Source organism: Tigriopus californicus, chromosome 3 (assembly GCF_007210705.1).
Source record: "Tigriopus californicus strain San Diego chromosome 3, Tcal_SD_v2.1, whole genome shotgun sequence".
Classification (NCBI taxonomy): Eukaryota; Metazoa; Arthropoda; class Copepoda; order Harpacticoida; family Harpacticidae; genus Tigriopus; species Tigriopus californicus.
Window position 1 is genome coordinate 10,955,293 of NC_081442.1, and position 12,412 is coordinate 10,967,704.

At 43.2% G+C, this 12,412-nt stretch overlaps 1 protein-coding gene across 3 annotated transcripts in view; it reads left to right on the forward strand.

The window, feature by feature from the left end:
* Positions 1-12,412, forward strand: part of LOC131878387 (transcriptional enhancer factor TEF-3-like) — a 59,545-nt gene that overhangs the window by 43,934 nt on the left and 3,199 nt on the right. For all 3 annotated transcript variants that reach the window (XM_059224338.1, XM_059224341.1, XM_059224339.1), the window contains exons 2-3: positions 8,713-9,019; positions 9,112-9,250. In XM_059224338.1, the coding sequence (XP_059080321.1) occupies positions 8,927-9,019; positions 9,112-9,250 (232 nt within the window). In that variant the 5' untranslated portion in view covers positions 8,713-8,926. The remainder of the gene's footprint in view (positions 1-8,712; positions 9,020-9,111; positions 9,251-12,412) is intronic.

Below are 12,412 nucleotides of genomic sequence, written 5' to 3' on the forward strand. Positions count from 1 at the left end.
CCCCCCACCTCCCCCCCAAAAAAAGAAGAAACTTTTTCTTGTTCTTTGAAAGATGGCACTCATTTTGGTCAAATTTTAGTACTCGCGGTTTCTCGGAAAACTCCTTGCGACTACAATTTAGTGCCGCGCTTTGTATGTAATTTATCGGCCTGCAATATAGTTGAGATACTCGTTTTACCCGAGTTTAACGATCACTAATGAATTATTCTTTCTTCCGAAAATTCTCTGGCCTAATTACGATTATGCTTGGAAAATAGTTCTTTGTCTCCAAAATAACCAGCCCAGCGACTTTATGGCTTGATTAAGACGGCCATAGCTTTGATTTATGGATCTCTACAGCCCAGTCCACTCAGATACACGCGCATGTGAGTATAATCATTGGTTGGTGTTTTAATCAGGATCCAACAAAAACTTAATGAAATAATAAACATCCCGCGACAGTTTGCACTTCTCACCTACTTAAAACAACTCTCGAAGCATTCCTCCTCGAAGCCATTTCTCGAACAAAAGAACCGCTGCCATCCAAAGGGGGAAATAGGAAGCCATTTGAGCCCATTGAACATACATACATAGAGTTCCAGCCAAATATGAAAAGTGATTGATGTCCTCTGGGCGAACGAAGGGACGCTACCAACTTAGAGGGCATAATTCAGATCATTAACTTTTCCCAAGATGGCTTTTTTTAACATCACGGTCGCCGCTTATTCAAGAGGTCCATCATCTTTGTTGTTGTTGTCTTTTGAAAAAAATCCAGGGCTTGATACACTAATCTGCCATTTCCTGTCATTTCACCTCTCAAAAGAAATGATGAAGACAAATGCCGTTGGCCGCGGTCGTCGACGTCGTTGTCGTTGTGAAGCGCTTTTCCAGCCACTAGCAACAGGTAGACCAAGAAATCGGCTTTCAAAAAGACCTTCTTGGGCACACGCTCAAAAATCTAGTTGGAGGGGAAGTTGATGAGGCCGCTGGCGCCACGAGAGTTTCCACTCCTCCAGTCTTCTCGAACTCAACTCGTTGGTTGGGTAGAGAAGGAAGGTCCCTCTCGTTTTATGGCTACTGATCCTGAGCTTTTTTTACGCTTGTACAGTGTGTGTGTGTGAGTGAGTGTATGCACATGGTAATGTGATTAAGTAGTGGTGTGCTGCTGCCGCCTTAATGACAACTGTTTCAAAGGGAAAATCATGGCCCAGAACCAATTGTGGATTATGACAAAGGCATGGAAATGTACGTTGTAGGAACTGAGGGGATATTTAGTCAAGTAGTCGAGGCAATCATATTCTACCTGAAATAGGCACGATAAAATTTTGATAAATGACCAAGGCCGGCCATTGAGTGATTGATCGGAAGTTAATTCTCGGGTTGGATCCCTATGCTTTAATTTCCGAGCATTATAAATATCGAAAAAATCGACTTCTTGAAGACTCATCATTTCCTTTGTGTGTTCTATTTGCTTCCATGATTCCAAATGTGGTGGAATCAAAAGGGACGAGCTTAAGGAGGATTTGAAATACGATTCTAGCCATTCCAAATGGACTCACTTTGGCCAAAGGCCAAGGGTTCAAATTTCACACAAATTTGCACATTTTAAAGAAAATCCTGTTTGCTCCAATTGCATTGACGTTCGCGGATGCGACGACGACGACGACTGCATTTTCGGATCTGTATCGACAAAAATGCAATAACGACTTGTCCCGAATTATTAGCTCCAATGCCCATCAAAACCCACCACACTCAGGCGTAGCCATGGTTGTCCAATTGCGATCATCATCAAACTGACATGGACCACCTTATTATATACAAGAGAATAGAAAAGTTATAGTCATCCTTTTCTCTGTTGACTAGCCATAAACTAAAGGGAACTCTTTTTTTTTACATTTGTTGCGAGTTGGATCATAGGCTGTCCTGCGAATTGTTCCCGACCCATGAGGCTCAGAAGGAAGTTTTAAGCACACATGAATATGCTAGGAAGGCATTCAAGCGTTTGTCTGTCAACTTTGACTGACGAATGGGGAAGTAGAGGTAATTAAAGCTGTACTAAGCCATTTTCCCGATAACCATCAAACATGGACGTCAGCGACCCGCAATGAAGTGTTCCACTTCTGACGTGGAATGGGCCCTGGATTGCTCTTGCATAGTTTTAATCCACTATTTTCATATTTCTCAATCCATTGCTGCGCACGGAACTGGGCGAGTACCGTACCAAGACTCAAGAATGCCTGCTTGAAAGCGAAGGGCATGTAAATTCTTGGAATTGGTGACATAGTTCCATCGTTACTCCCTTGTATGTGGCAATGCACTGCAAATATGACGTTCCGGTTCAAATAGCTTTCCTAAGTGAGTGCCATTTGCCGCAAATCACACAAACCACGGCGTGAAATCTTGACACATTGCGATTCCATTTCGGCTCATTTTCCCGTATTGCGTGGTCAGCGTGGGTTTTGATGCCCGCCAAGGAGATTAAAACAGGCGATAATGTTCTTGATTTGCAATGAAAGATGAACTTTGAGGGTGAAGGAATTGATACCAGAGTGCTTGGAAAAAGCGAGTTGGCAAATTAGCGATTGGCTCCGCTCCAATGAGATTGACCCCCATTGTTGTCATTAAATCAGTGTTGAACACTCTCGAATTTGCAAAAACCGACGCAATGGGCAAGAAGCGGTGGAGAAGGAGAAAGAAAAAAGGCGAAGAGGAGGTTGGAGGTGAAAATGAAAATTACTGATACGCCCAAAATTGGTAATTTTTGTTATCTCTATGAAAATTATCTTCCTTGGTATTACGTTTCTGAGTTATGAGAAGCGGAGGCTGCGATTTGACAACTTTTTTTACATGACCAGTCAGATAATTTTGAAGACTTTGCAATTGATTGACCTCTTGGCCCTTGAAAAGCCGTCGAGTGAGAAAAAATCCGCCATTTCAAGCACATTTTGTTCCCATCTCTAATGGGGGAGTCGATGGCAAGCAAGACTTTTATGAAGAACCGGGGAAACCTTGTTATTCCGAGCTTGAATGGTTTCGATTAAGGTCAGTGGTCCCTGGTTTGCTCACCTGAGGCAAGTATGACTCAATTTATGGGTCGTACATATTCACTCATGAAACTCGTTGACAAGGATCACTCCGCGGAATTGTCATTATACTTGAAAACGAGTTCCAGGCAAAGATAATATCTTGTGTAAATAGCGCAATTTTGAATAATTGCTTTTTTTGTGGTGACCCTCAGGGGTAAAGGCGGGAAAAAAAGAAATTGTGAGGCCGGAATCAAGAATTCTCATTACCTTGTACTGCTCTTACTTCGATTGCTACCTGTCTCTTTAATGAGCTATGAATCTAGTATCCTAAAAAGCAGTATCCATATACCCCAGAAATGGAATGAATGCTATCTACCAATCAATCTATTTGCCGTAAGTTTTATTGGGGCACCGGTTTGAGTAGGAATTTCTACCCATGACATACATGTCCATCAAACCCTTTTATTGACGAAAGGACGGCCCATCCAGTAAAAACCTTTATAAACCCTGCTAATTTTGATTATTGACTCTGTAATAAGTCGAGTCGTCGAATATGGTCGTAGCCTCTCTTCCTGTTTAGTTATGGAAAAGGAGTATCTCAAGGAGAGAAAATTGAGCCACTTTCAAGCTTCAAAGGTGCCTCTCAAAGTATAAACGGTGAAAGGTCATTTCGGGTGTTTAAGAGGTCATGTCCGTGATTGTGAAGGTGTACGAGAGAGAACGTAATGCCAGTAGCTCTTTGGGGTCTGGGCAATGGTCGTAATGATATGTAATGGGCATGTTGGCTTCATTAGGGGCCGTAATAATCGTCAGGCTCTTGGTTTTTGACGATTTTACCCAAGTGCTAGAAGGCAAACTGTTGAGTGAGCTCATGAAGAGGATGCTTTAAATTGAGGAATTGGCGTGAACTGAATCAAGATCTAGGCCGTGGAAACATATTATCTTGTGGAAATTGCCAACAAATCAGCAAGTCATTACCCGGGATGATGATTACCTCGCCACTTGCGATTTCACGCCTCTCCTGTTTGATCGCATCTGATCATCCAAGCCAGAATCACCAATCCCACTCCATACTCTAAATTTGAGAAAGCGACGCCAAACCTGAGTCACTCGAACTCGATGGAGTAGTAGAGCACAAGCTGAACTGGTTCTGTGGCTGTTGGGGCCTCTCCAGAGAAGAGATGTTCTTCTGCTCTGACATTTGGGCAAGAGGTTAAGAACTCTTAATTATATGGACGCCCATTGTATGATGAGGTGGTTCGAAAGTCCATCCATGGATATGTGTCAGAAATCTCTCATGATCAGTGTGGATATCTAGACTCAACTGAGCCAAAAGTGGATTTATTCATATTCAGAACTAGTTGGTCCTGATGACATGTTTCGAAATACTTTCTTCGAGACAACATTGTGTTGAAGCAGAAGGAATATCCTGTTGAAATAGAAAATTAGATATCCATGCCCACGAGAATCACTCCATCACCATTCGGGCTCAACGTCTTTAGTGTAAAACGTGACCAAAGCCTAATTTAATAAAGAGGGCACTTTTGTCTGGCCGTGGCCTAGCTTTGGATTGGAGTGGCCCTCAAAATCTTTGCATGATAGCATTTCTTCTCCTTTCATCCCAGCGTCTTGCCAGTCCAAAATTTCATAAGCCAATGATACCAACATCTTCTTAATCATACCATACGAAACCTCGAGCCATTTTTTAGGGAACCTGGTCTCGCCAGTAAGTCAGTCAGTTAGTCAGTCAGCCACCAGACCAGAGTCCATCCCCTAATTATCAAGAGAGACCATCATCATGCTTCTGGAGGTTCATTAGATTTCCGAGTCGTTTGTCAAATTTTAATTTCATGAGCCATTGATCTCACCCCTCCTCTTTTTCCCGCAGAATCCTCTGTTTGGATCATATATTGTAGTACTTCACACCAGACGAGATCTGCTGCCCAATTATTGATGAAGATGCAAGTTTTCTTTCCGCTGAATCAGAAACTATTCAAGCTATTTCCAAACGTGATGCACTCTTAATTGGCCCAAAAATGCATTTCCATGCCACATGTGTTGTGTTTGTGTTATGAGGAGCGAGGCCTGCTCATTGGAGCAATGCAAAGTGGCGGAGATTCTGGAAATTAATCTTGTAATAACATGTCGGAGAAGCGTCGGCTATTAACACGCTCTTCGGCTTCAGTTCGTCTCAGTTGTCCGTGCGTCCGTGTGGTCTTGGACCCAAGCGATGCGTTTCAGAACATCAACCACTGATATGGAAAAGGCTGTTGGACAACTCGACGGACGTGCGCTCATTTCTTAGCCGACATACTAGTGTACCTACCGAACATGAGATGATGGGTCGTCGTCGTCGTCGTTGCCGTTGTCTCATTTGAGTTAATTTGGTGGCCAGTTCCCTGTATTTACACGTAGTCCTCACATCAGATAAGCGACTGTTCTCATGTTTATGGATCAAATCGTGTCAGAGGCGAGCCAAAAGCACATTAATTACCCTCGTAATGAATAGGAAAGAAATGCCCAGGCAACTGCACGAATTATTGGACGGGAAGAAGCTCCCCAAATTTCAGACCACGTCATTACGGATCCAAATTTCACCAACCACATCAGGTGGGCACCAAACCACTCAAATCTGGTTGGCTTGACAGTGAACGCCTATAATCGATGTCGGGGTCCAGGGATACCCAATTAATTTTCACTTAATTCATGTCAAAAAGAGAGGAGAAATATATCCAAGGGCCCGTTCCTATCTTCTGAGAACATCTCTTCAGATCTTATCAACTGATGCGGCCTGGGCACTTTTATCATCTGATTCGGATAAAGTTTACTTGAGCATGAATCTCTATTATTTTCCTCAATCATTGGGGCCCCTCGAGTTTACTCTAAATTAGGTTTTACTCGTTTCATTCCCATGCTTGTCAAAAGGACCCTCTTAGCACGTCGTGGCGTTCCTCCTAAGAACCAATTGAATGGTCACGGTTCGATTCCCAGCGTGGACCACAAAGCCATGTCGTTTTGTCTTTGTAGCTGATGTCTTTGTTGTTTTGTCGAGATGTCTCCTAAGTGAGCGTGAATAATTCGAGAAACGTGACTCATATCAGAGTGTCGAAATCATGTTGTCTGTCTTCATCCATCGGTAATTTGTCAATCCTCAAATAAACGGGAAGACGAACTTTACCTGGCAATTCTTATCAGAGGCTTCTTTAAGTCACTATTAGTAAATCTAGCAGTAAAGTGCACACGCAGATATGCCATGAATTTGAGATGATCGTGTGCAAGATGGTCTTGTTTAGTCATACTTAGAGACTGTGGATTGACAACCCTTGTTAGCCAAAGACAAAGCCCTTTGAGACCGACTTCTCTCTAAAGACCCCTTCAAGGCGTTTTTTGACGCGAAGAGTGATACACCCCGTTCTCCATAGAAAACTCGAGCACGATTTCTCGGAAGGTGAGAAAACAGAGCCCAAGGCGGATTCGACCAAGACTCCGGATGTTATCGCTTCGGACCTTAATGAAATTACTTTGCGTTTCAAACTTTCAATAGCATTTCCATGCATATTTTACGCTCTTGTGGGATGAATCACGATGGGAAAAGTGGCAGCTGAAGAGATGAGGTCAAACCGGGTAAGATCTGCATGATATTCGGCAGTGTGACCATATCAAGTTGAAATAAAAAGCAACGAAACACGTTGTCAAAAGAGTACTTCGAAATATCAGGAACTTAGATTCTTTACATCAAAATCTAATTTCCTTCTCCAGTGATCACAATTGGATTGCGGCGAAGAAAGCAAGTCAGAGATGGTGGGCTTGCTAGCTTGCGAGTATGGACAAGATTGGTTACAAGCTTTTTGCATTACACGGCGAAAGTGCTTGTTAATTACAGTATTGACGGTTGCCACAGCTTCTATAGACGGAACATACAGAGTGAAGTGGGGAGGAGGCGGAGGAGGGTTCACTTTTTTCTACCCCTGAAGCATGATTTGCTCAAAAAGCTTACACGGGGCCATTTTTGCTGGCCCTGGATCATTAGTTAATGACAGTGAACTTCAATTTACGCGTTCAAAAACCAAGAGAAAATTGAATTCGAGGGGGATCAAAAGCCAAAAATACTCCCAAAAGCTGTTCATATATACCACAATGATGCGGCAAAAGCCTCGTCGACCTGACCAGAGGAGAATAAATAGCTTACCGTTACAAAGCATAATCCACCTCTCTACTTCGAAGGTTACTACTAAATCGTTGTTGTCGCCTGTTCATTGAAACGAGTTGTTTCAAATGAGAGTGTCAAGCAGTTTAAGAGCATCGTTTCGTTCTCGATTGTAACCTTCTTAGTCGTCTTCAGATCCGGATTGGCCTTGAAACGACCCTCACCAAGGCAATTTGGCAAAGGCCAAGGCTTGAAACGGTGGTAAATTAGCCTCGAGGATTTCTTACGCCAATGAAACTGAGAAATTTTTTTCTCGAACCCAAAAAGAAACTTGATCGTCTCTTGTTGTACTAAAGTTTGTAATTCATTGCTTGAGAAAAGAGGAGACTGAGTGAATGTGTTTAAAAGTGGGTTGCCAAGGAACGTGAGATTGATTCTCCTGACAATGATCCCCCAAACTGAGGCCATAAAAGGGGTTTTCATTGGCTGGAAAAGAGTGCAAACTGCACAGCCATACATCTCGGGCGATGATGATTTTTATGAGCAAAAATTTCTATGCTTAGAACCACTAATGACTCCGCAATTTACAGATGAGCTACTAGTCTCTCAATTCGAGATCCGCAATTTGTCGGACGAAACAAGCAACTTGCAAACGACAAGATCTGTTAACAACCAAAGCCCATATTTTCATAGGCCAAACCCAAGACAAAAGAGCCAGACGAATTTCACTCTACCCAAATGGTTTGGAAATGGTCGTTGGGCATCATGCGAAGAGCACGAATGATGGAGAGTAGGTTGTCATGATTGGGAAATTTAATCGCGTGCATTGGTGGTGATTTTTTTGTTTCGTTCCTTCCTTGAAAATCAATGTTGTTGGACAGGGTATCGTGCCTGGAAAATAGCTCAATCATTATTAGATGATGGGATTTTCAATTTTCTCAGGCCTCCATGATTGGGGCACCGATTCACGGAAACCAGCCCCAATTTAACTGGATAATTCGAGGTGCTCTCAATTGCATAATGACCATTTTGTCCAATCTGAGTGAGTCCACGGGTTTTTGTTCCGCGATCATTGCTGGCACGAAAGTGGGTTATTGTATTTCGCCCCAGCTCGAAAGTGATCGGAATGAGAGCTCCCTCCAAGATCTAAATCTGTCTTTGATAGACAAGGGAATGCCAGCGTGGAATCGTAAATTGAGTTTGAAATTGACTTTTAATTGAGGCAATATCGTTTTCATTCTCGCCCTTGTGCAAAAGTGACATCCGCGGATTGTCTGTCTATCTTTCCGTCTGTCCCTGCCACCACCACTATTATTGCTACTGTTACTAGTCATCATAAGAATAGTTAGCCACACTAGAATAGGAGAGAACAAGATAGCTCAAATTACCGAAAATGCAGTTCTTCCTCCACGATCCGACGTTTGAAAGTGATCTTGGTAATGGAATAAATTATGAGGAATTTTTATCTGCCAGATTTTTTCCTTTTTTCGAATGGACCCCTTCTTTCCATCTCTTCTCCTCTGGACCGAGCTTCATTTCGAACATCTTATTCTATTACAGGTTTGTGTAGAGCACCAAGATTTCTGCCGAGGCGAATTGGACGGCCGGCTCCACAGCGGCCGCGGACCCTTTGGCTTCGAGTCCGGGTCTTAACCTTAACTCCAACGGGTCAAGTGGGACTCCCACGAAGAGCAAGAAGCGGAAGGCAAGGCCTGTGGATTCGGACGAGGACACTGGCAGCCCCCGGGGTGAGGGTTCGTTGACACCCATCAAAATGCAGACCACAGACGGAATGAGAATCCCTGGGCTGGCAGCCCATGCCGAACTTAATCAACAGCTGACCAAATTCGATTCCTCAGAATTCGACGTAAGCAACGATCCCATGCTATTGTTGCAGATTAAGACAGATCGAGGTTTGTTGGATCGAATCTAAGTGGACTTGTGACGCTTTTTTTTCAGGATGACAAAGAGGTGACCGGAACTGATGCCGAGGGCGTATGGGCTCCTGAAATCGAACAGAGCTTTCAGGAGGCTCTAGCGATATATCCACCATGTGGACGAAGAAAAATCATATTGTCAGATGAGGGGAAAATGTATGGTGAGTATCAATAGGGTGAAAAATTGCACTGAAGGTTTTGCCGTGTTCCTTTGCCCCCTGGTTTTATGGCCATGCCAAAGTGAGTTTTGAATACCATCCGAAGGGGGGAAGGGAACGAGTCCGTGCTCAAAACTTGATCCAAGTGTTCCCGATATAGAGACACAAACATCAGGGAGCCCATGGGCCAATTTGCTATTTTGTGCGATTTTGTCGGGTCAGCTTTGACTCCAATGCACTAAATTGAAAGCGCTCGTATAAAACTGGACTTGCCAACGTGTTCTTTTTCTTGTTTGGTTGGTTGGTTACTTGGTTAGATGTAAATGTTGGTAACATGCTTTTGGCGTCCCTTCGCTACCATCAAGTTTTTCCCCCTGTTCGTAATTGCACATTCCTCGCATTCCTTTGTGTGGAACAGCCTCGTGACGCCCATTCGGCCTCTGCTGCCTAAGCCCCCAGCCAAGAGCCCAAAGACGAGGATATCCCTGCTCCAAATTGCTATTCCTGTTAAACGAGAACGAGAGGGAGAACGAAGCAAATAAGGGAGACGAGGCGACGGGCTTTCTAACAGCTATCTAGGCTGAGCTTCGGGAGAATGGATCCATCTAGGGATATTTAATCCATCCAGCCTCTCATCTCTGGGCTCTGGCTCCAGCATAATTGTACGGCTGCACATCTGGCCACGTGTGCGAGACAGATCAATAGACGTTCATAGGGGAGGGGGGGGCAATAGTTTTTCTGGTGTCATGCCCACCAATTGATGTGAGTTTTTTTCTGGTCATAATAGATTTATTCATTGGATTTGAGTATGATGGTGTAACTGGAAAATTTAATCCATTGGATTATTGGCACCTTTTAAATCTCAATTTTTGGTTATTGACAAAAGCAGACCTCTTCAACTCTACAAGGGTGCAAGGAAGGGGAAGGGCTCCTTTAAAATGCAAATTTTTACTTTGAACATTTTTCCGTTTGATGGCAAACGAAAGGGGGTTGGGAAGAATATCTATCTAAATTATGACATTGAGGACAACAAATGAATAATGGACGGAAATGCAAATAAGCAAGCGAGAGATACTGATCTCAACTTTTGAATGGGACCACATTCAGAGGGAATAAACGGAAAAACTGAACTACGATTCAAAATATCATTATTAGAATTACAACAATAAAAATGATCGTAGAATTAATGAGAAGTGGTGGAATAAAATGGAAAATGTTTTAGATTGGTAGAATTGTTTTCATATTTGGCCGAGATTTTCCAGTGCCTTTAGACCTCATGATGATCTCGAAAGTCTCTCTCAAAGTCACATATTTAGTTGAGCTCGGAAACTATTTTGTCCACATAACTCGAGTGCCTCACATAACCTAAATTGTTGGCACTGTATCAAACTGCCGAAGTCTCGGCCACTGTAGAGAAATTGAGGGGGCGAGAACTGGATGGATAGTTCCCCATGAATGCTGTCACTTACCCAGAATCGATGGGATATCCCCACATTTTGGCCAGTGCTAATTTGTTTGATAAGTCAGTGCTCAAAGAAGGCAACGAGAGAATGACGTAAGTCCGTTTCACCTTGGGGAAAAACTCGGGCATTGATCCAAGAAACATTCAGGGTACAGTTCAAAACGACCGAGCCTTTGCTGCCCCACTGAAGAAGAGACGTAGGGAAGCTAATGGATGCTCCAGGGGTATGGGTAATATACTCTGTAGAAGGTAGGACGTTCGTACTTGGTACGCAAATTAATTAGTGGCTTGTTGGGGCTCGAACGCTTTCTCCGCTTCGTTTTTTGCACTCGACTAGCGGCTTCTTTATGCCTCCCTTCTACGGGAAAAAACGTCCTGAATGAGACACGTAAACAATGGCTGACTTGTTCAAAATATCACTTCCATAGTCTGGCCCTGGGAAGTAGTTGAATGCTAGCGCTTTTTTGTATACTCAAATGCGTCACCCTGTTCGTCTTAGTTGATACTTGTCAGTTTCGATCTATCCCTGGAAGGACCCAAATCTAAGATGTCAAGCCGAATGTTAGAGCTAAAGCTATTAATGCAGGCATTGCAACGGTCGCTGTGAGACGAGAATTTGACTTGGGAAGCCAAGAACTGTCTGGTGCTCCGAGATTTTCCACAGAGATATGTCGAACTTGGCATACCTGGCATTTTTTTCGCTTCTGCCTTCGGAATTTGGCGGCGTTTTTTCCTCTTCTTCATCCTTGTGAGCTGCTCGCCTCTGTTTGCAGCCAGCTTGAAGGAACCTCCACCGGCGCAATCTTTTTCATCACGGTTTTTCTAGTCAATATTAACAAGGTGGATGATGACATTTTTGCTGTTAGGGTCGGAATTTCTATCGATTTTCTTCTTTCTCCGACTGCCAATGGAGTTCATCCTCACTCACATACGGATGGGATTGGAATGTGTGGTGGTCTTTTTGTGACCAGAGCTGTTCTTACAAATCATAAAAAACAGTATTCATCATCGGGGATTAAGAGCTGGAAGATGATTATCTCGTTCGAATGGCTTTTTACCGGATAAAGAGTTCGACTAGAGCGAGCAGTAGAAAAATATAACGTCAATTAACTTTTACTCGACGAATTTGAAGAATTCGGGTACTTATGATATGTAGTTGTAGCCGAAGTCTCATTTTGAAATTGTCGTAAAATCCTGCCTTAATTATGCATTGTTACAACCAACTGGAAGGGAAGCGAAAACTCTTTTCATTTCATTTCACTACTCCGCTTCAGAATATTGGCGCGTGGGGACTATTTATTTTGAGGAAAGCCCGCCAATTAGACCCGGGTTACAAACAAAAAAAAAAGATCTAGAATCGCTTTAGCCTCAAGGAATCTCATTTCAAATTCAGCTGATTTTGTATGTTCAACTCGTCCAATATCGAGCGATTGGAGAAGCTATTCAAGGCTGGACAGCGTCACATTTAGTTGCATTGTTTCAGATCCCTTCTGATCTTATCGGCAGAATTTGTGCCCCCAAACTTGACATATTTTAGCGCTGCTCTGTCCATCCATGACACATGAGTCGACATTATGGCTGAAAACCCGTCTTATGGTCTGTTTGGTCATCTTCCATTCCCAAAAGGTTACCCACAAGTCGGATTGAGTGACTGGCCACATTTTTGGGTTGNGTTATGAAAGCACTGAGAACATGAAAATCCA